Source organism: Misgurnus anguillicaudatus, chromosome 13 (genome assembly GCF_027580225.2).
Source record: "Misgurnus anguillicaudatus chromosome 13, ASM2758022v2, whole genome shotgun sequence".
In the NCBI taxonomy this organism is placed as follows: domain Eukaryota; kingdom Metazoa; phylum Chordata; class Actinopteri; order Cypriniformes; family Cobitidae; genus Misgurnus; species Misgurnus anguillicaudatus.
Window position 1 is genome coordinate 32500235 of NC_073349.2, and position 27266 is coordinate 32527500.

The 27266-nt window shown below is 39.6% G+C and overlaps 3 protein-coding genes across 8 annotated transcripts in view; all 3 read right to left on the minus strand.

Annotated features, from left to right (window-relative positions):
• Nucleotides 1-356: 356 nt before the first annotated feature.
• Nucleotides 357-7564, minus strand: LOC129431543 (sodium/hydrogen exchanger 9B2). 4 transcript variants are annotated; one of them, XR_012373018.1, is made up of 13 exons: nucleotides 6312-7564; nucleotides 5689-5778; nucleotides 5459-5557; nucleotides 4580-4744; nucleotides 4035-4177; nucleotides 3760-3887; nucleotides 3019-3194; nucleotides 2539-2645; nucleotides 1922-2071; nucleotides 1753-1857; nucleotides 1409-1456; nucleotides 952-1140; nucleotides 357-779 (listed from the first exon to the last, which is right to left on the minus strand). XR_012373018.1 is itself a non-coding variant. In XM_073875671.1 (13 exons), the coding sequence occupies exons 2-13, from the start codon at nucleotides 5717-5719 to the stop codon at nucleotides 730-732; spliced, it is 1401 nt and encodes a 466-aa protein (XP_073731772.1). In that variant the 5' UTR covers nucleotides 5720-5778; nucleotides 6312-7564; the 3' UTR covers nucleotides 358-729. The 4 variants fall into 4 exon arrangements, 2 of the variants coding, with proteins under 2 accessions (XP_073731772.1, XP_073731771.1); XR_012373017.1 differs by having other exon boundaries at nucleotides 358-779; nucleotides 1409-1545; nucleotides 1749-1857; XM_073875671.1 differs by having other exon boundaries at nucleotides 358-779; nucleotides 952-1150.
• A 99-nt stretch (nucleotides 7565-7663) lies between these two features.
• On the minus strand, nucleotides 7664-18721 carry LOC129431544 (neuromedin-K receptor). Of its 2 annotated transcripts, none has more exons than XM_055189512.2 (5): nucleotides 18249-18721; nucleotides 15771-15959; nucleotides 15468-15618; nucleotides 14911-15107; nucleotides 7664-9426 (listed from the first exon to the last, which is right to left on the minus strand). In XM_055189512.2, the coding sequence occupies exons 1-5, from the start codon at nucleotides 18602-18604 to the stop codon at nucleotides 9228-9230; spliced, it is 1092 nt and encodes a 363-aa protein (XP_055045487.2). In that variant the 5' UTR covers nucleotides 18605-18721; the 3' UTR covers nucleotides 7664-9227. The 2 variants fall into 2 exon arrangements, with proteins under 2 accessions (XP_055045487.2, XP_073731773.1); XM_073875672.1 differs by lacking the exon at nucleotides 7664-9426 and adding an exon at nucleotides 10796-11135.
• An 878-nt stretch (nucleotides 18722-19599) lies between these two features.
• Nucleotides 19600-27266, minus strand: part of corin (corin, serine peptidase) — a 24011-nt gene continuing 16344 nt past the window's right edge. For both annotated transcript variants that reach the window (XM_073875674.1, XM_073875673.1), the window contains 12 exons: nucleotides 25880-26109; nucleotides 25645-25790; nucleotides 24423-24530; nucleotides 24111-24224; nucleotides 23813-23923; nucleotides 23613-23730; nucleotides 23010-23138; nucleotides 22882-22931; nucleotides 22612-22786; nucleotides 21712-21983; nucleotides 21257-21390; nucleotides 19600-21162 (listed from right to left, as the gene is read on the minus strand). In XM_073875674.1, the coding sequence (XP_073731775.1) occupies nucleotides 20980-21162; nucleotides 21257-21390; nucleotides 21712-21983; nucleotides 22612-22786; nucleotides 22882-22931; nucleotides 23010-23138; nucleotides 23613-23730; nucleotides 23813-23923; nucleotides 24111-24224; nucleotides 24423-24530; nucleotides 25645-25790; nucleotides 25880-26109 (1770 nt within the window). In that variant the 3' untranslated portion in view covers nucleotides 19600-20979. The remainder of the gene's footprint in view (nucleotides 21163-21256; nucleotides 21391-21711; nucleotides 21984-22611; nucleotides 22787-22881; nucleotides 22932-23009; nucleotides 23139-23612; nucleotides 23731-23812; nucleotides 23924-24110; nucleotides 24225-24422; nucleotides 24531-25644; nucleotides 25791-25879; nucleotides 26110-27266) is intronic.

Consider the following 27266-nt stretch of genomic DNA (forward strand, 5'->3'; position numbering starts at 1 on the left):
GACTTTAACCTGCAGAGTTTAATTCCAGCACTAACTAAACACACCTGAATTTCATTTCCAAGTAATCCTGAAGACATGAATTAGATTTCCAGGTGTGTTTGATTAGGGTTGGAACTAAAGTGGCCCTTCAGGACCTATGGGTTCCCCACTCCTGCCTAATCTCAGTAGGGTTAGGAATTTCACAGTTTAGGAGCTAATGAAGAAAAAGCCTGTCGCCCAGCAAACAAGTTAAAGGAACCGTTAAAAGGCCAGTTTCAGAAGAGCGAAGGTCACGTGGTGAAGTATAAGGAAATAAAAGCTCAGCCAAATATTGAGGATATTTGATCTTTTTTATCTCATTTCATATTATCACATATTATCATTATCTTTATTGTATTACTTCATTATTTTATTCTTGTAAAGCACTTTGAGACCTTTTAAAGTTGCTTTATAAAATAAACTTTATTATTATGCTGTATTAATAAAACAAGCCAAGCTGCTGCATTCTGAATCATTTGGACCAATTTGATTAAATCAAAAATAAATGACAGCATACAAATAAATCCTCAAGATGAGAGATTAAAAAACTGAAGCATGCTGTATGATGTGATGGATTTTATTACATAAAGACTAGAAAACTATGAACAAAGAGCTTGAAATCATTTCTGAAGGGATTTGAGATCGATGATGTGATTTCTCAAAACTGCTGCAGGAATGAGAGTTGAGTTTATAAGTAAAGATTATTGCGCTTCAGAGTTTGGACTCCAGGCTGCCCAAGTCACAAGTTTTCACACGCTGATCTACAGACACAACAAATACAGAAAACACAAGTCACATGTGTGTGTTTCTTACCTTTCACATGTGAGAGAAAGCTTATAAGAATCTGTTCAGTATCACAGTGTATGTGTGGATGAACCACCACTGCCATCTTTACCCCAAAACACAACTGTGTGTGTAAACTTTCTAACTCACCTTGTGTGTTTATGTGCTGGTGTGTAGTTGTGTATTTCTGCAGTAATTTAGGCCCCGTGAAGCCGATTATAAGCGCACCCATTGGTGCAGTGATCAGAATGGCAAGAACAGCCACAGTGAGAACCTCCATCCCATAATACTGCAGCTGCTCATCTCCAGTGCTGTGGGCTGTGTCCAGAGCCATGGATCCTATAGCAGCCTCAACACACAAACGCACGCACGCACGCACGCACGCACGCACACACACACACACACACACGCGATGCAGCATTGATGTCACATTGAACTGTGATTGTGACTGCTGTATGAAACTAAAGCTTGTCAATATATATATATTTTAAAAGACCAAATAAAGTTGAAACACATCTCTGTAAATGTACCATGCTGATATAAAAATAAAATTAACCATTCATCACATTATATTAAAGTTTGCACCTGCTTGTGTTTATTAACTCACTTGCACTGTAGCTTTAGGCATCCAAGCCAGAGATATAAAGATCTTCTCCTTAATATTGAAACCAGCAAACAAAACAACAACAAATGTCATTGACATTCGAACCAGCAACCCAACACTCAGAGTGGCAACACCTAACCCTACAGACAGACAGACAGACAGACAGACACACACACACACACACACACACACACACACACACACACACACACACACAGACAAATTAGTGAGCCTTATCACATCATTGCTGCTGTCACAGTGTTATAAAACAACAAGCCCATGGGTTACAGTAAAATATGACCCTATTTGCCTGTGTGTGTGCGCACGAGTGTGTTTGTGTTACCAACAGTATAAGCACTGAGGGATGAGATGTTGATTTCTGCTCCAATCAGGCCAAATAAGAGCGGCTGACAGACATCCCAGAACCTGCTCACCACTGCAGCCACTGGAGCCTGCACACAGACACTCAATGAGATTCAGCTCACGCTTCTTCAGAAGTTCCTCAAAATCTTTTACCTTCTGTTCTGCCCAACCAAGTCCAGAGATAAACGCCAGGACAAGAGTACAGAGACCACCAGCACCGGCCAAACCCACCGCGTGCCCCGCGAACACACTGAACACAGACAGACCCATCAACAGACACGAGCGCAACAACACCACATCTGCCTGCGCGTGAACACACGAAATAAAAACATTATTACAGAAACTAACGTTTATTGAAATGAGTACCATGCTTCTGTTAGAAGATAAATCTCCTGGCAATTGTTAAGGAGCTGAAGAGATGACAGCTGTTCTTTATCATGAATATATCACAACTACACTTATATGGACAAAAAGAAAAGGTTTGATTTCTTTAGTCATTTTTAGTAAGCACAGCATTTAATGATCTTATATAGAGAATTGAAAATAATCAAAAGAAATGACTGATTCTGTCAGATGAAGAAGACACCCATCAATGATTTGGACACAGGAACACAATGATCCAAAATTGTGGCAACATTAATCGCCAAATATCTTTATTAGAATGGGGGTGTCACAATACTTTAGTCTATTTATTGTGTTGACCAATCAGCATCCTGGACAAGATCTACTCATAGAAACATCACTACTGTGTGTGTGTGTGTGTGTGTCACCTGGTTTGTGCTGGGGATGAAATAGAGCAGAATTCCCAGAATTCCTCCTGCCAGAATCCCTCCCACAACCTCCAGAACTCCTTTACCAATGTTCATCCACGTTGACCCTTTGAAGACGAAAACACTGAATGCAATTCATCTTCATTATCTTAAGACACCCATAACCAGTAATACCCTGACTGAACTGCCTCACTTTAACCCCTCCATTTCACAGATTGGGTTGAATCACATAACATTCCCTTTCTTTATGCAAAACAGATTTTCTTCCTTTTAATTTCACGTTTATGCGTTTATTCTTCTCTGTAAATGAGTAAGTCACCTTGATATAAAGTCTCTCTATTCTTTTCATGCCTTCCACAACCCTTTCACTTTCCACCTGTAGTGAAGCTTTTTCAGCTTGACATCTTTTCTTCGGTAGAGTAGCCTTTAGATGGGTTAGCTAAATGTTTTTAGTGTCTTGCCTAGCGGCATGTGTGAGACCTGTTCCGAAGGCGATGCCCAGGCAGGTGGTAAATCCAGTGATGGCCAGAATATCATCAAAGCTCCCAGCAGCCATCAGAAGGGTTGGGATTCCTTTCTGAACGCCGTAACCTTGCGTCTGCAGAAGTAACATGGATGGAACAACTACAGCTGGGGAAACGGCAGCTAGAACGAAGCTGCAAACACCACAAAGATAAAAATCACTTTAAGGTATCACATTTTATATTAAGACCTAAGATAGAAAGCTTCTGTAATACTCCTCCTGATTCACATATAGAGACTACAGATGATAGTAGAGGAATGCGTCACTGTCTGCATGCTTTCAGATGGATTTTATAAACTCCTGACAACTGCTAATGTACATTGAGCAGGCATTTGGTCCTTCTACCACCTAAACATCTTATGGAGTTTTCACAGTCACTCTTGGCTGCTCATTAAACTATTTATACCACGGTGCTGTTGAATGCTTTATTCTGATTGGTTGTCCCATGGGTGTTTATTTCTTTTCAATAACCGCACACCTAACCTTAAAATGTCTTAAAAATTGGCACCAGAGCAATGTTTTTGGTAACCGTGGTATAAGCAAAATAATTGACTCCGGTCCTTTGAATTATTCAAAAATAATTCACACCCAAGGTGGTTATGCGTTACGCCGCGGGTGTGCATTATTTTCAAATAACTTAAAGGACCGGAGTCAATTATTCCTTACATAATTGATAAAAGATGAGTTTGAACTTGCACCCAAGAAGGAAGCTCCATATCCAGGGTAATTCCAGCAGAAAATGACCCACAACAGCCACCGTACAAGCCTCGACAACACACGGACCAACAGCAACCCTCACACAGACTGCTTTTAAATGATGCAAGGCCTGCCAGAGAGAGAGAGAGAGAGAGAGAGAGAGAGAGAGAGAGAGAGAGAGAGAGAGAGAGAGAGAGAGAGAGAGAGAGAGAGAGACATGAACCACTGCAGATCCTGAAACACAGACGTCCAGTAAATGAAGGGTTGGGGCACATACAGAACCATTGATTCCTAACCCAGCTCTGGTCAGAATCACAGCTAAAGCAACATTTCTAAGAGCCGAAGACCAATTCTGATCTATATACACACTGTCTGTGACATAGGGCACATTCCTCAACACCACACCTGCCAGCAGCATTCCTGTAAAACACATAAAACATTACAGAAACACACATAAAACATTACAGAAACACACACGAGGAGTAAGAGAAAGCGTGAGAGAACGAGGGAGTTAAGAAAGAAGAAAAAGAAGCAGAAGGAAGCATTTGTAAAAAGCCTATTTGTTTTACAATATCTTCAAATGTATATGTGTTGTCTGTGAGGGTTGGTTAGGGTACTCCACTGAACACTGAACATACAAAAGACACAAGACAGTAGTGGTTTTATCATATCTATGTGTAGTTTACTGTGAATAATCATTTGATTTTGATGGTTTGTGTGTAAAGTTACTATGCAGAAATAGGGTTTTAACCCTGGCTGTAAAAACCCTTCAGGAACAAATGAAATCCACTAATAATGAGGCATACTGGTTGCATGTTTTACCCAGGAGCGCAGGTACTGGAGGTGTGTTAGGGAAGGTGAAGACGCTGATGAGTTTTCCTCCACACACAGCAGAAAGAAACAGAACCACCAACCCAAAGAGATTCTGACCTGGTGCACAGGCAGGACCCGTCACAGCCCAAACCAAACCCAATAACAGCGCACCCAACACAACTGAAATACACACCATAGACACACATTTCCTCAATCTCACATCTTCACTGTTTGCTTCAAATGTCATTTCTCAAAAGCTCATTTGGAAATGTCATGCAAAACGGTGAAAGAAATTCTACTAAAAAGGTTTAAACCAGAACCCATTTAATGACAAGTTAATATTACTTAAAGTTTGTGACTATTAAGTAAATTATTATGAAGTCATCGTTTAGATGCTCATTGCTTTGGTGTACATGGACTCAGTTCAACACATCTTGTTTCTCTTCACAATAACAATGTGCCCGTCATCAGTGCATTAGCTCTTGATAATTAATTATACAATTATGAATTAATGATATGATGTGCATTTTTGTGGGGGTGTTTATCCAATGACAAAAAAATCACACATTTTGCCACATTAAATCTGTAAGTTAGCTGAACTTATCATACTGAGTTAACTTTACTCAAGTTTTCATGTCATTTCTGTGTATACAGAAGTTAACTCTGCAAAGCTGTTTCAAAATTTTCTATAACTCAAAAATGATAAATGAATTAACAATTTTTTTGTTGAGGTAATCTGTTTCTACAGGTTTTATAAGTAAACTCAACGTATTACACAAATATGTACAACAAATAAAACAGCACAGTAACTTGATTATACAGTACAGACGACAAGTTTGTGTTGTAATGAATTACAGACGCTGATGAAGAAGTAATACTAAATTAAACACACAACTCTGGTAATGACAGACGCAGTAAAGCTGCTTGGTTTTGGGCACCTCTGGAGTTTAACAAAGAGGCCAGACGGTTTAGAGGACAGCTCATGACCTGACACACACACACACACACACACACACACACACACACACACACACACACACACACACACACACACAGTAAGTTTCAAGTGAAGGTAGAATTAAAGCATGTTTGATTGTGTGGTGTGTTTGTGTACTCACAGGTCTGTTGTGTTTCTCTGTCTTCACTCATGATTCTTTACACAGTAAAGGTTCCTGCAGCTGTAAAAGAACTTTGACCCTCCTGTGAACCTGTACACGCACGCACGCACGCACGCACACGCACACACACACACACACACACACACACACGCACATACACACACACACACACACACAGTTTAATCATTAGTGATGTTGTTGCTGCACACTGTTAATGTTAATTGCTGGTTCATTAATGTTATTGTTTTTTTAGGAGTTAGGGTTTATTTGCAGTAACAATATTCCTTGAGACAGTATTGCAGAAATACACTCACAGCAAAAGAGAAGACATTGGGACCATGCAGAGCATTGACGTGTGTGTGTGTGTGTGTGTGTGTTTGTGTCTGTTTTAAAGTTCTTATGTTTGGAAGAGAATGTCTTTGGTGTTTATAGATGAGCCGTCTGTATGTCAAGTGTGATGAATTACATGTTAAATACTGCCAATGCCAATGCCAGTGTGTGTGTGTGTGTGAAGATGATCTAACACTGCACACTTCATCTCCATTTATGGCCATTCACATGTGAGTGTATACGAATGTTTGATCATTTAAAACCCAACAAATCTCCTCTTGTGAATCACGTACCTGTTCTTTTGAAGTCCGACTTGCAGATTGATCACATTACAGCAGAACCACAATAATCACTGAAAGTGCTTAACACTTTTTGTGTTACTTTGTGTTGTCAGTGGTGAGTGACGGATGTTAATTCTCACACGCAGTAATGAAGAGAGAAGTCTGACACTGCACCACATGTCTGTCTAAAAGGCTTTCATGTAATTTGGCAGCAGTTCACCCAAGAATGAAGAAATGAAACAAGGAAAGAGAAAAAAGACAGAAATAGAGAAACATCTGTGTGATCAGAGCAGAAATGTGATTAGATGAACAGAACTGACACTTTGGCTCAGATTTACTAAATGGGGCAAATTAGCCTGAAAGCGCAAGTCCAAAAAAGCGCAGATGAGAGTGCTAATAGTTGAGGTTTATTTACTAAAAAAGCTCAAATTAAATAACACAAGCACAACAGCTGATTTCCATAATGACCAACACTAAAAGCAGCACAGATTAGTTCACAAATAGTTCACAATTAGTTCAGGGTCACAAATAAGCAGAGCTGATCTTGAGTTCAGCACCACAGACATCGCAGCGGAAAATTGGGGGGTGTAAACCCAGCTAACAAAAGACACTGAAAACATTTGGATGACAAAAAAATGTGAAGGTTTACAAGAAGCTTTGAAACACATGCTATTGTGTGACTTCTCCTAGTGACTCCTTTTTGAATGACTTCAGCAAATAAAAAATAACATGACTTGACAAACAATATGTTCCAGTTATGTTATGTGTTAAAACAATCCTCTGCATTGTATCCTCACGCATTCCCTGATCTCTGTGATGCCTCTTTTTAACTAGAAATGCAAGATCAGTCACAAAAATAACTAGACTACATATTTTCAGTGCTTTAGTAAATCCTGACAGTTTCGTATTTGAATTGCAATGTAAATTGGCATCTGAATTATGTTTTACCTACCTGGTAAATAAGTTGTTACGTTTGTATTCATTCTAATTTGCTCTGTATTATTAACTCTTAAGTTACTATAAAGTATCATCCTCTGTTTAGGCAGGGAAGATTACCATTACATGCTAATATTTGTTATCCTCTGCTATAACAGGGAAAAATTTGTGTACGGATGAATGAGTTGATAGAATGATCAAACGTTTATCCAAATTCTATAATTACATCAATTTGATTTGTAATTACGAACGACACTGTTTATATCTTTTGGATTCAGATATTAAATGTTAAAATGACATTTGTTCAGAAAAGACCGAACGCGAGACGATCCTTCTGCCATGCTGGTTGGTTTCCACCATTGGGCCAGCGAATGGATATATATTTTGTTTTCCCCTTACACCTGTCATGTGAACAGAATATCAACACACACAGTACAACACTTAAGATTTTATTCATTCTGGTTATAAACATAGAACAATTTTTTTAAAGAAAATAACGGCATACAAAAAAGTTACAATACAACAGATGCATTATCCAACACATAACAAAGGAGCAGCACAGATAATCTTATTATAATAATACCTCCCCTTAATCTGCACTAACCAACCACGGGCCACGGCACTGACATTTAGTGCAGAGTAGAGGTCTTCTCGGGTCCAAAGAAATGTACACGACCTGAAATGACCCGAACCTGATGGCATACATATATTTTTTATATATTTAAAGAAAGACCCGACCCGAGACAAAATTAGACCCGAGTCCGACCCGAACCAGTGTCAATTTATTTGAAAACCTGACTGGACCCGAATGTAAATGGCACTGAAGTTGTGCAGTCTGCAGACCCACACGCTGCGGTCAGAAAGAAAGAAACTCTGGTGGCCTTGCAACCAATTTGGCGAGCTGCTCCATTTGTTTTACTTTGTTATCTGACGACGACACCAACGTAACCACTAAAATGTACATTTACAATTTACTGACAACGGAAAATTAACCTGTTTGAGGTGCATCGTGTTTGACTGCATGTCTGCATGTTTTTGCTCAAGAATGACAGTGACTAAACCATTTCTATTCTAATTCAAGATTAAGTGACCAGTGTGTCAATTTTCCTCGTTGCCCAATTAAATTTAAGCCGTACGTAAACGTGCCAGGAGCTGCTATTGTTACACAAAAGGGTGGTGGCGTTGAAACAAAGAAAAATGTTTAGAAATCCAAAATAAACACCGGAGAGAAAGAAGAGTGCAAACGGAGAAGAGTGGAGAACTCATCCTCACTTCGCTTCTGCACAGTTTGTGCGTCTCGTGATGCTTTTGCACCCAGTTTTGAGGTTTTCTTCTTCTCACTGGCCAGCGCCACCTATCAGGGAAGCGTGAATAAGCACAAGACTATCAATTGTTTGTGTAAAAGCACAGCGAAATTTACAACACTCTTATCACGTCGCGCCCAGCGTGAAGAGCCTTTTAGAGAGATTTCTGTGTTCCAACAGGACCTGACAGATTACAGGACTTTAGATGGGAAGGTCCTTACACAACATAATCACAGTATACAGTAAACAGGATTAGGATCTGGTGGCTCAGCACGTAGTGTGTTGGGTTAGCCACACAGCTGTTGTGGGTTTGAATCCCAGGAAATACATATTGTTAAAAGACATGCATACATTGAATGTACAGTAAACTGCTTTGGATAAAAGGGTCTGCCAAATGCATAAATGTCAATAATATTTGGTGTGTCTGTCTTTAGAGAATCTGACTCTATATGCTTAATGTCACTTATTTTCTGTGTGGTCTCAGACCTTTGGACCCCAGTGGGCATTTTTAAAACAACTACAAAAAAAATGCAAACCACTGAAAATGACATTGAGATTGGAATGATCTTCCTGTATAATGTAATATTGACAGATATAGAGTTATTGTCAAAGTTTTGATAAATAAATGTAATGTTTCTGACGGTGGTTTGTAATTCCAGCAGCTTAACTTGGTATAAAACAGCAATCTTCAGCGGCGGGCGGTGCATGAGCTACTGCGTCGCGCACCGCTCTGCTCTGGACAACAGTCCAAGCGCGTCACCGTGTACAAATTGCTCTGTCGCCGGTTCTGCTGGAAGCGTGCAGTCTGGAGCTCAAACTCTGTCTGATAATCTGATACCTGGATGTAGGGACACCAGCGGAAGACCTGCTTGAATCCGGCCCGGAACCTGCATGATGAAATCATATCAGAATGAGAGTTATCGCGAGACCCCCACCCCTGCAAAGGTTAGGGGGAGTTCTCACAGTACTCTAAAGACACCTCATGTCTTTCTACTGAAGATGGATATAAATATTGTGTTCCTATAGCTCAACAGGTAGATGATTGTGATAGCAGCACAGGGATTTGAGCTCCAAGGAACAGACAGTGGCATACTGATGAAATATATAGCTTGCGTGCACTGTAAATTATTCTGGATTAAAGGATTGGCCAAATGAAATGCATAAATGTTCCCAGTACAAAAACCTGAGCTTATTCCGATGACTCGACAGTCTCTGTTTTACAAATGCAGGTAAAAAGATATCACATCTTTTTGGTTAAAATAACAACACCACACTGTGGAAACAGAGCAGTCCTGGTCCTTTCTATGCATACTGAGTTTTGCTGCTCCCTGACCAGTGACCTCCAGCCTAGAAATGTAATGTTTATCCTCAAAGAAAAGCAGATCTTTTGGCCAGCAGCCATATCACCCTTTAGCCCAAGACTGGTTGGCCACTGAAACTAAATAGGGTTGAACCTGGTCGGTATTCGGATGGGAGACCCTAACCCTAACCTGGGAAAACCAGGTTGCTGCTGGTAGTGGTGTTAGTGAGACCAGCAGGTGGTGCTCACCCTGTGGTCTGTGTGGGTCCTAACACCCCAGTGTAGTGACAGGGACACTATACTCTCAAAAAGCACCGTCCTTCGGATGAGACGTTAAAACGAGGTCCTGACTCTCTGTGGTCATTAAAAATCCCAGGATGTCTTTCGAAAAAAGTGTAGGGGTGTGCTCCGTCATCCTGGCCAAACTTGCCCATTGGCCTACTAATCATCCCCTCATACTAATTGGCTACATCACTCGGCCTCCTCTTCACTAATAAGCTGGTGTGTGGTGGGCGTTCAGGCGCAATATGGCTGCCGTCGCAGCATCCAGGTTGATGCTGCACATTGGTGGTCGTTGAGAAGAATCCTCCTTTCATATGTAAAGCACTTTGAGTGCTGCTAAGCGGAGTGCCTTTACACTGTGGGTGTGCATTATTTTCAAATAATTCAAAGGACCGGAGTCAATTATTCCTCTTATACCACGGTTACAACAAACATTGATCTGGTTTCTATTTTTAAGACATTTAAAAGGTTTTCAACAAAATAATCAACACCCAACACCCAACATTTCTCAGCCAATCAGAATAAAGCATTCAATAGGCCCGTGGTATAATATTATGTCATTTATTTGCATAATTTTTGCCTACTTTGGGATTTGACATGCGCTTTGTGTTTGTTTATATTTCATGAGTGTGTGTGTGTATCTGTATATATATATATATACAGTGTTTGTTTGATTGTACTTTTGGTGGGGGGGAAGAAACACTGCATTAGCCCAGGGCCCCACAAAGGCTTAAAGGCAGGGTATCTAATTTGATCCAGAAACATTTTTAGTTATGCTGGTTAAAAGTCTCCTCACATCCTGATAGCAATCACTATGTTAAGTTGTTTAAGTGTATTTGTAGAAATTGATGTCATCTGTGAAAGGCGTAGGACCAAAAAATGTTTAACCAATCATAGATTTTGGCCCGAACGAATGTTGTCCCTCATCCATAAGCGTAATTTGAATGCCACCGCGCAGCCTGTTCACGCAGACACCATACGTCATCAGAGTGTTCACGTGCCCTCACCTCTCGTCTGTAAACAGAGGGAGAATGGCAAACTGAATTTTGTGCTGAATTGACAACCTGCACAGGAGCCACAAAACGAAAGACATCTTTTAAAACTGCCTGGATCAGTAAAGGGCAAAAACCCAAATGAACATCGCTAACTTTCCTGCTTTACCACGAGATGCAAACAGCTGCAGGAGTCAAAGGGTCTGCACTTATTTTTGGTAAGGTACGTGATATGTTTGTATTGAGATGGATTCAGATATTCTACTTTGATGAAACATTGTGTTGCTTATGAAATTTGTGTTCGTTTCAGTGGCGGATGCAGAACGTGACATATGGGTGGGCATGGATTAAGTCCGGGTGGGCCTGAATCTATGGGTGTCACTTTTGAATAAGAAACTATAACAAGTCTATAAAATTCGTCAAAACTTCAGAACACTAATTTAAACAGCATACACACACACCCGAACTGCACGTCACATTTTTGACATTATTGATACTTTAAATTGTAATGCAACGTGACATTTATTAAGCCTTTTTGGTAAAAAAAAATATTGGGCTCTCGTAGCCTACAAAAAATAACCTGCACACAGTGACAGGAAATATAAATGAACCCCCAAAAAAACATATACTTTTTTAAATAACCTATTGAAGTGTTTAAATAAATACGGCTACTAAATGCTTAAAATGAAGCTTCTAACATCATATTCTCTTCATGCAAATCACTAAAAATATATTTTCGTTCTCACATATTTAAGTTAACTTACTAAATAAAGAAAGAAAAAGGGAATTGCTAGAATAATGTTAGACTCTGGGGTTAAACGAAATGACAAATAAATAAACATTTAATATACTTTTTGATGAGCACAAGAGCAAGCCTACTCGTGAAGAGTGGAGCCGAGGAGCGCGCATATCAGACGTGAACGAAAGGAATAATGCTTAATGCTTTAATGATTTAATGCTTTCACTTCATTTCCTGACAGTTTCACTTGTTAGTGAGGATAGTAATGGCTAACAAGATGACGCCGAATTACATACAACATAATTACCTAACTAAATCTGAGAGAATGCAAACACATTACAATATTTTTTCTTCCGCCTGACGGCCAAGGCGCATCATTTTTTTATAGCCCGACAGGAATTCGCCAAAGCCCGTAATGGACGTCGGGCAAGCGATTTTGCGAGGTTTGTTTTGTAGAAAGACTTTCTTTAAAGTGAATTTCGTTTTGTATAAATTGTATCTTAATATTAATCAATGTTTGATCAAACAATTGCCTCAATTTAATAAATAAGAAGCAAACCAAGAACGTCTGTGGTGTGGATTGAAGTGAACCCACTTTAATTCCGCAGCCTACACGTCTTTCTGCTTTAATGCATTTCTTAAATTAATGTCTCAATTACACAGTAGGCTTATAGGTTGTTATGATAGGCTATTTGTTGCTTAAAAGCAATAGGCTATATTGTATAAAGTGTAGCAATAAACGTGGCGTGACTTATAGTGCTGCTATATCGCTATATCAAACAACATCACTATGATCAGATGTTTTCTTTCTATTTTTTACCCCGCTGTCATATTTGTTGTGTGTTTATGTTATTGAGAGGAAAGCGCGCAGCACATATTTATAACCTGTTGTTATTCAAAATACGTTTTCTACTTGCTTGCAAAAAAAGTTCTCAAAGTGATCATGGCTGAAAGCTGCTCGGGAATATTTCACTATAACGCAACATTCAACTGCTTTAATAGTTTTTAAATAGTTATCAGGCTTACTTATAATTTTACTGTTTTTAACATAACATGCAATAGATAAATTACACCACATAAAGTAGTATACATGTCTAACTATACAGAGTAGTATTTTTTACATTTCTGATTGGGCGGGCCAGCTGTCAATCTGGGCGGGCCCAGGCCGCCCATAGCTCCGCGCCTGGTTCGTTTACAGATTAGCGTAACGATATAGTTAGTTACTACGTCTACAAAACCGAAAGTGTGCTTTAACTAATTCTGATGAAAACCAGTTGTTTATGTTGGTTATTTTGGTAATGTTATTCACTTTGTACTGCAAAGTTTTCTCACTGGGGCTGTTTACACTTGGTATTTAGATGTGTTTTCATCGATCGGATCACAAGTGGACGAGAGAGACACATTACGTTTACACCTGGTATTTAAATCCGTCTCTTTTGTCCACTTTCGACCGCTTCTGTGCTGAATACTATGAGGGGGTGGTCTGTGAGACGGTGGGCGAGTCTCTCTGCTGTCATTCAAACCCGAGCGGGAGTAATTATGAGTTGATATGGACGCAAACTAATATTATGTCTGAGTGCACTGCTTGTTTAGCAAGTAAACATGCTGCACAGTGTTTTTTACATGAGTATGTAAGAGCTTACTTTGAATTTTCAGCGCAATTGATGAAATAGGATCGCGCAACTTTCACACGCTTTCAAAACGAAACTACGGAGATCAGCCGCTTAGTTTTATCAATGAAAGGCTAAAAATAGCGATGTTCACCGAATGTTCACGCCAGAAGTAAAAAAAGACGTAAAATTTTGTTTAATACCTCAGATTAGATAAATGGGCGGAGAGAAGGCGGTCGCGTGTGGCTGTTCGAACGCATTCAACCACATGTGCGTTCCGCAACTCCAAAGCGATCCGATCGAAAGTGGTTTCGACCACCTCTGGATGTGGTTGAAAGTGGTCGAAAGTGGACGAGCTCAAAACGTTTTGAACACCGTTTACACCTGGCATTAACGTCGTCCACTTGTGATCCGATCGACGAAAACACATGTTAATGCCAAGTGTAAACAGCCTCACTGTTGAATGATACATGAGATGTGACTGTCTGATCTGTGCGTGTTCATGTGTTTTGAAAGAGGCGATGGTGATTTGAATGGAGGGTGGGATCGTGATTTCTTTGCTAGTCGGCTACGTTCGCATTTTTCAAAATTTGATACCCTACCTTTAACGCGCCACTCACTAGGGGGCCCACTTGATCTCAAAATAATTTAAATAACATTATACCAAATCAAAATGATTATTATGTTCAATGTAAACAAGATGCTATAATTTTAATAATTTGCATTTCAAATATGGACTACAGTATTTAACACACGCATGCACGCACACACACACGCACGCGCATGCGCGCGGGCGCACACAACACACACACACACACACACAAAAGCAATATCTCTCAGTTAAGAGTGTAAAATGGCACTATATTACAGTGTTTCCCATACATTGATTTATTTGTGGTGGCCCACCACAGAATCAACACTGGCCCCCACAAATAGAATTTTCATGATTCTGACCATTTAAAACAGCTTAATTCGGCTTAAAATATAATTTGATATATAATTCAGATAAAATACAGATACAGATCAAAGAGTAGAAGTGAAACATATTTCAGGTGCCAACACTAGATCAAACGCAAACACAACATGATGACGTCACATATATGCTAATTAGCGGGTGACGTCATCACCACCACCACCACAGTCTCCTCAAAATCCTGTGGGAAACACTGTATTACCATGGTTTTGAGGTTATGAGGCATATTTACGGTAATTATTTGAATATGGCAACATTTGATTTCATTTTCCTTTACTTTACAATCTCATTTATATATGGCATTATAATACCTTGTTCTACAAAATGTCTATGATTAAATCATGATGGAGATTGATCTCACCCATCTCAGCAGCATTAAGAAAATACTGAAGGTTTTACAATGAAATGTTTTAGTGCTATTTAGGAGAAGGTCTAAGACAAAATTGTGTTTTATGACTGTATGTCTGTACTGTACCTGCTGTTTAGGCAGCAGTAGATGATGGGGTTATACATCGAGGAACTCATGGAGAGCCACAACACAGACAGATAAACCTGCTGGATCCCCTTCCATTTATTCAGTTCACGCTTGAGACCAGTCACGATGAAATACACATGATATGGGAACCAACATACGGCAAAAGTCATCACCACAATCACCATCATCTTCACAACCTAAACACAATAAACATTAACATTCAGCCTTACTGACAAACAAGCTTTACATCTTAAAAAGATTTAAACGCACATCGTTAGTTCACGGATGTAAATAAAACAAAGAAAAAGCACAGAAGAACAAACCATCAGCCGTAAGAGGCTGAAATCCAGATCGAGGAATAACTGGAAAACTTACCTACACAAACCACCCACATGCTCTAATTTACAGTCTTCAATAATATTGTACATTGCCTCCCACAGTTTTCAAAGTGCTTATTTTAATCACAAATTTATTTTCCTTGTTTTGTTATCTATTTAAAATGGTTTCACTTCGCATCTTATACAGTAGATGTATCAAGAATATCTCGGAGCGCGCACCTTCCGCTTTGCCTGAAGTTGATCTTGGAAAGTTTCAGAGGAATGTCCTGGAATTTCACCCCCCCACAGGGTGAGTCCGACCCTGGTGTAGGTGATGGCCATCACTGCCAAAGGCAGAAGGTAAACCAGTACTGCCACAATCACGTGATACCTAAACACAAACAAAACAACCAATCCCATAATGTGAATCAAAGAAAGTGATTCCTGTGCAGAAACAACATTTTGTATTCAAAAAATAAACATGACAGCAAAAAACAAAAGGTTACGTTTAAAACACAATTCAAGCTTAAGAAGCTCTCTCACATAAAGGAGTTATGGGCCGGTTGCGGCCAGGCCACGTAACACAGCGTCCGGTGAGGAATCACTCGTGTCGTTGAGAAATAGCACAGAGGAAATGCCAGAATCACGGCCATAATCCACACGCATGCAATCATGGCTTTCGTAGCTGTTGCTGAGAGTCGGGGCTTCAGCGGGTGGATTATCGCCATGTACCTAATTAAAAAAGAAATGACATCAACATCGAACCAGGCATGGATTAACGCACGGGCCTACTGGGCCAGCAGGGTAATTAGTAAATAAATCAAATAAATAATTTTAATGTATTGTTGCGCTGTTGAGAGGGACATCTAGAGGCGAGTGAAAAGCTTTGCGTAATATAAAAGTCACGCGTAGAAGACGGTTACTCAAAAACCAAAACAAAAATGAGTTTAAAACCACAACCAAGTGGATCAATGATAAGAAAGCACAAAAAGGACAGCTTTTCCTCACCCTGCCAGTCAGCAACTGTAAAGGAGAACGTTCATTTTCTCTAATGGCAAGAGTAAAAAACATACTAAGACGCAAAATGTGTCAAGGACATCTAAATTTACTGTCTTTAATGGCCATTGAATGCGATCTTGTGATGGAACTGGATTTTGATGATGTTGTGGAAGCGTTTTCTCAGAAGAAATCGAGAAAGATACCCCTCAGCTAAGATAAATTTAAACCAACTTTTTTGTTCTAAGCTAAGGGGCTGGACACACAAAGCTTTTACGCCCGGTCGCCCGCGGCCGGCGCATGTTTTCAATTGATTCCAATGGAAACTCAGCGTTTTTCAAATAAGCAAGCAGCTAGCGGATTTTTTCCGCGCTAAAAAACCGGCGCTCGGGGTTTTTCCGCACTCAGCGCCGAGAGTTCAAAAATATTTAACTTTGAGTGAAAAGCTCTGCTGGTCAATGTCAGTTCTAACACAGCCGTCCAATTACAGTGGAGGAGGGGCGGGACATTACCACAGCAACCAACCAGGTCGCAGCTGAAGTATCACAGCTACCAAAGCGCTCGGCTGAAAAACAGCTGGCATTCAGCATCCTCAAGGTGTTTTCAGCTGCGTTTAAAAGTTTTGGTGTGTCCAGCCCCTAAATGCCTGTGGTGAACGACAGTTACACATGAAATGTAATAAAATGTCTTCTAAATGAAATGTAAAATATTTATGGAATTTTCTCCTGTGATATGATTTGGAGAGGTCAGAATCTTTTTGATTGAGTATGTTGTACAGTATGTTGTAGGTTGATAGATACTGGTGAGATATAAATAAACCAATTTGTGGTGGGAAAGTACAGAATATTGTGTGCATACAGGTGCAACGCTGTTGCCCAAAAAATTGATAAAGGGGGGCTTTGAGACATCCGTGCCCAGGGCACATCATCACCATAATCCGTCCCTGCATCGACCCCATGGTAAATGTTCACTGCTTCTCAATTGGCCTACCTAAACTATGCCTTAAAAGTATGTAGTGTTTTTGTTATGGAAAAGTAAACACATGCAAGTATGCCAGTACTGGACTACACTAACACATCAATTGTTGTTGTTGTTGTCTATAGGCTGTGCACTCTTTAACAATAACACACATCAAAATACGACGACTACTTCCATTTCAGCTTTTCTGCATTCATTACTGCTTATGTATTCTTCCAAATATTATTTCATGTATTCATTTGGGTTATCATCAGTAAACTTCACCCTCTTGCAGTGAATCAGAGGTTGTAAAAAAGTGAAGTATCGATGTCTTTATCAGTGTTTTTCTTTGGCTAATTTTCACTCCACTACATAATAAATGCAAGTTGCTTTTACCATTTATACTTGGTTTAGCACTTTCTTATAAGTCATTTTATTATATTATTTTAGAACTTTTACTCAAGGTAAAATAATCAATTACTACATTTTTTATGTAATTAAGTATAAAATGTAGGTTAGTGATGTGTTTGTGACTGAGGATATTTATGCTTTAGAATAAGCAGTGAGGCAAAAAGAAAAAAACTCAGTATAAAACACCTCCACTTTCACTGGAAATCATCCGGGTCGTTTAAGGATATTAATGTTAACATACTACAATTTGGGACTAATTTTATTTCGAAATTTAAATGTTATAGGACTGGTAAATGAATTTGATTATTTCGTTTCTATTAAGTTTCTGTTGTTAGTTTGAAAAGTTGAATTCGTTAATAAAAAAGAAAAAGTGTCACCATCCATCACCTGTTATCCTGCAGCTACAGAGAGACTATACAGAGATGTTGCGCATCAACTGTGGGTCAATGGCGCCACGATTATTACTCAAGAAAAAACAAATCAATGCTTTGACAAGAAATCATTTTCAAAGGCTATAGAGATAAGGAACTGGACATTACACGTATTTATACTCCACACAGATCATTCAAATCGGTTGAGGAAAGTAAACACTATCTATATCCAGATAAAACGCAGCTCTCGTCCTCTTGTTGTCGTTTGTGTGTGTGTTTGTGTCACCTGTCTAACGCGATGGCGCTCATTGAGTAGATGCTCGCGAAAACCGCGGCCACCGGGTAGAAGTTCTGGAAGCGGCAGTAAGCGTCGCCAAAGTACCAATCCCCGTGCGCAGCGTATATGAAGTTCACCAGCGCGTTGAGCGATGCCACAGATGCGTCAGACACCGCCAGATTCAGCAGAAAGTAGTTGGTGACGGTTCTCATTCTCTTGTGAGCGACAATAATCCAAATAACGATCAGATTTCCAGTCACGGCCACCAGTAGAACCAGCGCGTACGCGAGCGACCAAAGCGCGACGCGCCAAGGAGCCTGCGCGAATCTGTTGGTGAAGTTTGAGACGTTAACAGATGCGGACATCTCTCGCTGATGATGCTGTCTGTCTGTCAGTCTGTACACTGGATCAGCTGCATGTGAAGAGCCTCGATCCACAGGGGCGGAGAGATTCAAACAGCGACTCTAACCCAGACACTGTGTGTGTGTGTGTAGGCATCTCTCATCTAGACCGCAAAGAAACGACTCTTCTGCAATTCAGTCTTTATTAAGGTTGCTTTGGATCTACGCACCATGAGGAATTTTTTTAATTTCTTGTTTACCTGACAATTTATCGGCCCTAAACGCAAATAGATTTTTGAAGATGAGTCGGACATAAATGTGCTGATCTCCACTTCTGACTCTCTTTCTTTAATGTTTCCAGATTAAGATATTAAATACTTAATATTCATTATTAAATTATCATAATATCTTAAATAAGCACTTAATATATAAAATAACAATTTAGTTCTACAATATTCATTTAGGCATTTAGCTGACGCTTTTAAGAAAAATAATAAAACTTTAGGGGAAGGGAGACGATATCTGTATCTGAGGAGAGAAAGAAGAAGAGCTTCAACATGTTCCTGTCAAATATTAGCAGAAACATCTGGATGACATGTAAATGCACTCTCAGCATCCATCACTGGAGCAGCAGCCTTTCAAAATGACATCGTTGTTTTACCCGAAGGTCTTAAAGCAAAAGTACAGATAAACAGATCTGTACCTAAATGTTAGGACCTTATTAAAGGGTGTGTTGGATAAAGTGAAGCTACAGAATGAACGCAGCAAGCAGCAATAATATGAATTGGAAGTTCTTGTATTATTAAATAAAAACATGAACAAAAAGCAGAAATCTGAAATGAATGTATTTGAAATATTAACACCAGTCCAATATTTTTCAGTAAAGATATCCGTAGGCTACTTTTCTCTCCATTTGACACTTTTGTGTACAAAGGTTATGAAAGTTGAGCAGAATAACCCACAACAAAAAGTGGAGGACAGTGTCGCCCCCTTGAGGAACAGAATGACAAGACTGAATGTAATGGAAAGAAATCTTTAATGTGCAGTTTACATAAATGACAAGTGTATTTACAAAGCATTAAAACATAGTACATCAGGGCCAGATTTACCATTACATGTGCACAAAATCTGTAGAAAAATATTCTTTAAAAAACCTACAACACACAAGGAATGTTGCACTAAAATGTAGAAGCACTTGACCCACACACACACACACACGCACATACTGTACAAAATGTTCACATAAACTGTGGAAGATATAAACTACCACTAAACACACAGATGTAAATCAACATAGACATCATTGAATATCATTGGTTCAACAAATAGCAGCAGAGATAACGCAAAGAGAAGGAGGAGCCCTTTGACCGTGGTGTAAAAAAACGTTTCACAAAACAGACATCTGGAGCGTAAGCAGCACAAACACATTTTGGCTGCCACAGGAACAAACACATTACTTTCTCATAGGTGCAAGAAAAGTTTGAGCGTTGAGCAGATTTTTTGCTACACTCAGACAGCAGACTGAAAAAACACAAATCTATGCAGTACTAAAGCAACATACTACTGTAGTGAAATACCGACGACGCCTGCTCCACACACAGTTTTCATAAATTGACCCAATCCAGTTTCTAGCTGCACTTTTGTAAATGTAGATTAATTACATATGGATGAAAATGTGATGCCTCTCTCCTAGTGCATGATGGGTGCCATGTTGATGACACCATTGACGGTTCTCATTGGCTGAATTAAAGGTATTGCGGAGGATTTTCTTTTTCCGGGTGGATCATCAAGACTATTGGTCCTCCTAGTTGTCAATCAGGAGTGTTGCGCAAATGCATTTTTTTAAAAAGTGGAGAAGGCGGTTCTTTTCTAAAATTTGAGAAAATCCTCCGCTACACCTTTAATAACTTATGAATGAGTTAGAAATGAAATACTATTGAAATAAATATTTGTTATGTGTTGGACACTACATTTCTGCTTTTACTGAAGCGTCGCGATGCATCTGCACAGCTAAATCAAGCGTCTTAATCTGAGTAAGTGATGTCTCGGCTGACTTTCGCTCTGATACGAGTATGTAAGTCAGGTCAAATGTGACATCACACAGGCCTCGAGCGCAATTTAAGCTTTTAGACACATTTACATAATTTTCTGTGTCGTTTTGCCTGAAGTCGACTTCAATTCATTCTACAATGCAACAACTTGCAGTATAACGAGTTATCTCATTTAATTCAGAGCAACATACTGAAAGAAACTCGGTTGCGGTGGACACCAACAGGCATTCAAATCTGTGTATGCATAAAGTGAGTTTCTGGTCATCATATGATCTGAATCAACTCTCCTTGATTCTTTCGAGAGAACCAATCCAATACTTTCCTCCTCCAATGACGTGTCAGTTCATCCTACAGCAGGTGAAACGTACGCAGATAAATCTGTCTCTCGATCCACTCTGTGAAGTGAGTGACGTTGGCGTAGACGCCGGGGCCCAGGACCTTTGAGAAACACACAGAGCCCCAAGAGGTCAAACCATACAGAGACCAGCGGCCATCCTCTTCCTCGCAGACCAGCGGCCCTCCGCTATCACCCTGAATGCAAACACACACACACAGGTTTAGCACGCACACACACACATACATGCCGCAAGGTCACGGTGAGAATAAATGGTCAGCGCAGGCTTACCATGCACGAGTCGATGGTTCCAGCCTCGTATCCGGCACAGAGCATTCGTGACGTGATGGTTTTCATGTCAAAGTAAGACTGACACTGAGAGACAGAAATGATGCGCACCTCGCCTTCCTGCAACTTAAAGGGCACTAGAACACAAAACATAAGTATGGTGATGTCATCGCCAGAGCAGAAACTAACCATGAGAGGACAAGCTCCTGTATAATCCTCTATAGCTCAGTGGTCAAGCACTGTGTTAGCAGCAGGTCAGGGGTTCAAACCCAGGAAACGCACATACAGATAATAAATGTATAGCTTGAATTCACTGCAAGTCTCTTTTTGAAAAAAATGCATCTGCCAAATGCAGCTGAGAAGTATCAATGGACATGTTTGTGCCAGAGAAACAGACATTACTTGTGTGAACCGTGTAAGTTAAAAAAAGTTTTATGACACGGTATGTTTTCACTCACTTCTGTTCCCCATGTGTCCCCAGCCCGTTATGTGGCAGTATTTGTCGGGTTTGGGTAGCTGTCCGCGGTCCGGCAGGCAGATGGGTCGGACATAACTGGTGACCTCCACTTCTGACTCCAGCTCCACCACGCTGATGTCATAGTCCACGACCGCCTGATTATATCGCGAGTGAACGATGATGCTTTTGACTTGTCGTGTTTGCATGTATGGAGAAGGGTGATCAAGGTTATTAATCCCAAGAACTACTTTCCAAACATCTGGCCTCTCCCGTCTGCACACAACAAAACACGTTTAAATCTGCTGTCAATTTGTATGTCACAAGAATTTGATACATTAACCCGTTAATTGGTGCTGTCCCGTGAGCGGGACACCTACGTTTACTTCAATATTTTCTATGTAAATGTTAATCTATCACGACAAACTATATATTGTTGGAAAGGTCTAAGAATGTAGTTTTCATATTTCAAAACCTTTTATCAGTAATAATAATGCAGTAACTGTAATTTATTCATTTGTGACACAAGTAGGCAGCAAACCTCAAAGCAAACCAGCACAAACCTCAGTTTTTTTTTTACAATTTTATGTATTAAAAATAATACTATATTGCATTTTTATTTATTACAAATAAATTTAAACTGCTTTAAAAAATAATATTTTCACCTCCAGAAACGTTGAAGTGTCTTCTTTAAAACAAAAAATTACCAAAATTAAAACCAAAATTAGGCTTCTAGACCCCCCCCCCCAAAAAATGCCAGATTTATATTAATTTAAAGGTGTATATCACCTTTTCACCAACCCCTCACTCAAAAAGGGCTGCGCCAGTTAAAGGGTTAAAGTCGATCAGACGTTTCACGAAACAGTGCTGCTTTAGTCCTGCGTATATCGCGTGCGCTCCTTACCCTTCGAAGCAGTGCGCTACAGTTAGGGCCCATTTCCTACCGATCAGCACGCAGCCGCATATGTGGCCGCTGGGATCAGTCTGTAGGGAACACTGCCAGGGCCATCGCCCCGGGCGACTCGTGCGCCCTCCCAGAATCCTCTTCACCATTCGAGCTGCAGGGCGACGCCCGCATTCTGAAAAAGCAACAAAGAGAAAGAGAGAAAAAATAAAGACAGGTGGACATAGAGAGAAATAACAGCTTCTTCTTCTGTATGTCACTCATACTTACCGTCTTTAGTACAGCGCAGCGATACGCTTGTGTGTGACGGACAGCTCTGCCTGCAGATGTGATAATGATGTTTAGCACCACAAACTAACCAAACATAGACACACATACATACAAACACACACACTAACCCTTTCTTTCCCAGTAGATCCTGAATTGGAGACATATTGTGTTCACTCCAGTTAGGGCGGACATGCAGCCAGCGTCTACGTATCGCAGCAGAGAACTTATCCTGAACTACCTCAGTGGAGAGAGAGGAACTACACACACACACACACACACACACACACACACACACACACATTAAATAACTTGCAGAAAATTTGAGAGAACACTAGGGCCAGGTGTACCATGAATTTTTCTCAGATTTTGATTGGCGCACATTAATAATAAATATGACATCACTCATAAATAAATGTTTAAAATAAATACAATTAAAGGGAGAGGGGCCTCTGTAAGAAGAATACATCCACATTAATGAAAAAATACTCTTTGCTGTAATGGTTAAAATATTTGCTTCAATTGGTTCTAAAGAATGTTTTTAAAGTTGACAAAGATGGTATGTATAAAAAATGCTTTGTACTGAAAAACATTTATCATAAATCAATTAATAAAGATACTGTAGATTCCTCAAGAAATTATCATTTTTAATTTATTAACAGATTTAAGGGTTAGACCGCTGTTTGTTTGTTTGTGTGTGTGTGTGTGTTTGTGCGTGTGTGTACTGACCTTACCCTAAACCCATCTGTTTGCATGTGATGCTGCTAAGGTTGGAGCTCCATCCATCTGAACACACCTGATACTCCAGCCCTGATTTATACACCAGCACAGTTCCCTTATCAGACAGAGACACTAGAGACAGACAGAGAGATATGAACAGATTGATTGATTGGTAGACGACTGATTGATTGAATGATCGATCGATGAATCTTACCACAGTTCCATTCATCAGAACTGTCTGTGCAGTGTTTCTTGCCGTCACACCAAAGTGAATGATGAACACACTCGTGATTATTACACTCCAACTCATGACTGCTGCACGCCGCTGAAAAACAACAACGACGACTTTCTATTGGCTGGATGGCTTTGATAAGGACGTATTTATATTTTCTATTGCCTAAACCCCTAACCTGCTGACATTATTAGATTTAAAGTACAACATGATTTGGATGATTTCTACAAGTGAAGATATTTCAGTGTATTTGTCAGGACACGATCAAAGCTGAACTCACAGCAGTTAACTTCGTCTTCCTGTCGGCTGCAGTCAGGAAAGCCGTCGCAGATCATGTTGTGACGGATGCAGGTTTTGTCACTGGGACACTCCCATAAGCCTCGCTCCACACACCCTAGACACAGAAGACACCGCCTTAACACAGCGTAACTCGCTTCTCCTTTTAGTTGGGTTAGGGTTAGGTTTTGTTTCTAGAAATGGCTTTTAGCTTGACTTTTGATCCTCTTTTCAATTTATTAAACCAAATTTATGGTTTGTTCATTCTCGTCTTGGGACACAGTCAGTCTAACGTTTGTGTGTGTAAATCACTTACCACATGTTTGCTCATCACTGCCATCATCACAGTCTGAGAGTCCATCACAACGTTTGGATGAGAGGACACATTTGCCAGAACCGCATTTAAAGTGAATGGGAGAGCATTCTGAAAGATAAAAACAAACAGTTTCACACTACAAAACCTAAAAACAGACAAACACTAAAATGAACATAAAAAAAAAATGTTGGACAGAAAACAGGTATGGCAGTTGTTTTGTTTTTGAAGCCATTCGTCAATTGTTTTTGGAGGTTTACTAAAGACAGTAAACAAAAGCAAGGTTATATGACTCCAAAGCTACTGTGTCATGTATCACATGAGCCACACGGTACCCAATCGCTCACGCTGAGGTTTCCTAACTACACGGCTTATTTATCAAAAGTTGTATAAATGACTTTAACCTTTTGAACTATCCAAATTGTCATTTTCTGGACCTTCGCTCATCACATAACAGCTGCTCTGTTCAGTAGGTACAAGAGAATGAATTGTAATAATCTGTTAAATTGTACACTGATATCTACACAGATAGAGTGACTTTATTAAGCGCAAAATGATCCAGACACAGTTTTACATGTCCATTTACAAACCTATGATAAAAAGGTCTATTATTACCTTATTTGAAAGGGTCATGAATAATTAATGTTGAGCTCTGCTCTGATTGGCTGTTTCTCCTTCAGTAGGTGTGTGTGTGTGTAAACAGATCTTATGTTTGAGTCTGTATCAGATTTTGAGGAATAATCAATTGTTTGGAGATTGTTAATGGACGTTTCTGAGTGGTAAGTTTGTGTTTTTTATCAGTATGGACCTACAAAACGTAACTGTAACGTCAATAGTAGAACTTCAGCCTAAACACTAGCATATAGCATTAAGTAGCATATAGCATTAAGTAGCATATAATGTTAACTAGCATATAGCGCTAACTAGCATATAACATTAACTCAGCAGTCACAACTTTGTTTTTATCATTGTAACAACCTTGTAATTAATTTAATGTGTAATTTAATGTTGTGGTGTACATCTGGACTGTAACGTCACAGTTGGCGGTATGTTGAGATTGGTCTGCTTTCCAGCGCTCTTTTGCATGCACAACAATTGTGTTTGAGGCTCAGGAGATGTCATTACCATGTACACAACTCTTGATCTATGTTTAAATGAATACAGTTTTACATTCTATGGGACCTTTAAGCAGTTTTAGTTTGTGTTTATATTTTAAAGCACTGACCGTTCACATCTGGGTCTGGAAGTAAACATGAGCTGTTTGTTTGTCCTTCCTCTGGAAATTGAGTGCAGTCTGTATCCTCAGGCCATTGCAATCCCACAATTCCTAGCACTGACTCACAGCGCTCCTTTGAATTCCTACAGAGAGATCTGAAACACACAATTGTGTGGGTGTTGTGTACGTTTTCTCCTGCACAACATGCTGCACACACGGTAGTGAGACGAGTACACCCACTGACCTGCAGGGCGGCACTCTCTGCTGCGTTAAGGGGTCACACATTGGCACTAGAACGGTACACGCAAAGAACATGAGATATTTGTAGCAGTTTGTCTGAACCAGAGCAGGAAAGAGCGAAGACTCCCAGCTCACTGACGTCTCCTTCTGGGATTGATGACCCAGATAGTTTGGAAACTTGGTAAAGTTGTAGGGCAGATTCATACAGATCTCCAAAGAGATCGGCTCACAGCCACTGCCAAACAGACGTTCGTGATCAAACCATCTACTACATTTGGTTCTTACCTTTTTGCTAAGCAATACGGCACTCTAGTCTATGCCTAAAATGGGGATGACATGATCAAATTTGCAGTATGCTTCAAGGAATTTAACAGCAGCATCTTTGAAATAGCACAGTAATGAGAACAATAGTCTAAGCGAGATGTAATGAAAGCATGTATGTCGATCTCCAACATTTTCTCTGATAGAAATGGTTTGATCTTTGAAAGAAAACATAGCTGAGAGAAGCTAGCGCCTACCACAGCATTGACCTGTTTATCCATTTTTAGGTTGCTATCGAGAAACACACCCAAAACAGAGAGGGGGAGGGGGGTGTGTTTTCATACGCGTCGATTTCGGCGACGGTGGGTACCCACCATATTTCGTCATGAGTCATTTTGTACCCACCACTAGTTTTAACTTTTTTGACTGTTTTCAGTGGTTATGAAGAGCAATATGAGAGAGAAATTTGGTAATCATTGTCCGACCTAACAAAACTCCATTATACTATTATTATTATTTTTTATATATTTCTAATTAAAATATATAAAACAAACCCGAACTTCACTGTCTGCTGAACTTGCGCAGAATCATAAAAATATAACCAGCTTTTCAAAATGATTTTAAAACTAAACATTTATACTATTTTAGCACAAATTATGAGCTTTTTTTAAACGATTTTTTATAATTCTTGACATAATGCTCTGTCCACAGCACATTTCAAAACATTTTAATTCATAAAAATAAATCATGAGAACATGAACTTCATCATTTGCAGGAATTGTAAAATCTTTTTTTCTTATTAACTCATGAAGCAGCCTAACGCAATATTTTTACTCTAATAGCTTATCTTTCCCCACACATATGAACTGTGATCATGCACAACAAAAAAACACGCAATAATTAAATCTTGAATGGCAAAACTATATGGCACAATGTAGTGTCAACTTAAACATAAATATGAACAATGTATTGATTGCAAAGTTAAACCATTACAGTAGAAACAGTTTTAATGCTGCTTTTAAAGTAATAACGTTAACTTTACACCGCGATGCTGAGCTATAGTGAAAAGTCAGATGCATTATGTGTTAGTCACTTAGCCTCATTTGCGCAAACTGGACGCGCCCGCGCCT

Bases quoted from the DNA above. Each gene is read 5' to 3' on its own strand.
- LOC129431543 (XM_073875670.1), bottom strand. From the start codon at position 5,719: ATGAGTGAAGACAGAGAAACACAACAGACCT. The intron at 1,546-1,748 runs GTAACACAAACA...GTCTGTCTGTAG, and splicing joins CCTCAGTGCTTATACTGTTG to GGTTAGGTGTTGCCACTCTG. The intron at 780-951 runs GTGAGTTAGAAA...TTGTGTCTGTAG, and splicing joins CCAGCACATAAACACACAAG to ATCAGCGTGTGAAAACTTGT.
- LOC129431544 (XM_055189512.2), bottom strand. From the start codon at position 18,604: ATGTCCGCATCTGTTAACGTCTCAAACTTCACCAACAGATTCGCGCAG. The intron at 15,960-18,248 runs GTGACACAAACA...TTTTTTAATTAG, and splicing joins AGCGCCATCGCGTTAGACAG to GTACATGGCGATAATCCACC. The intron at 15,108-15,467 runs GTGCGCGCTCCG...TATTGTGTTTAG, and splicing joins AACTTCAGGCAAAGCGGAAG to GTTGTGAAGATGATGGTGAT.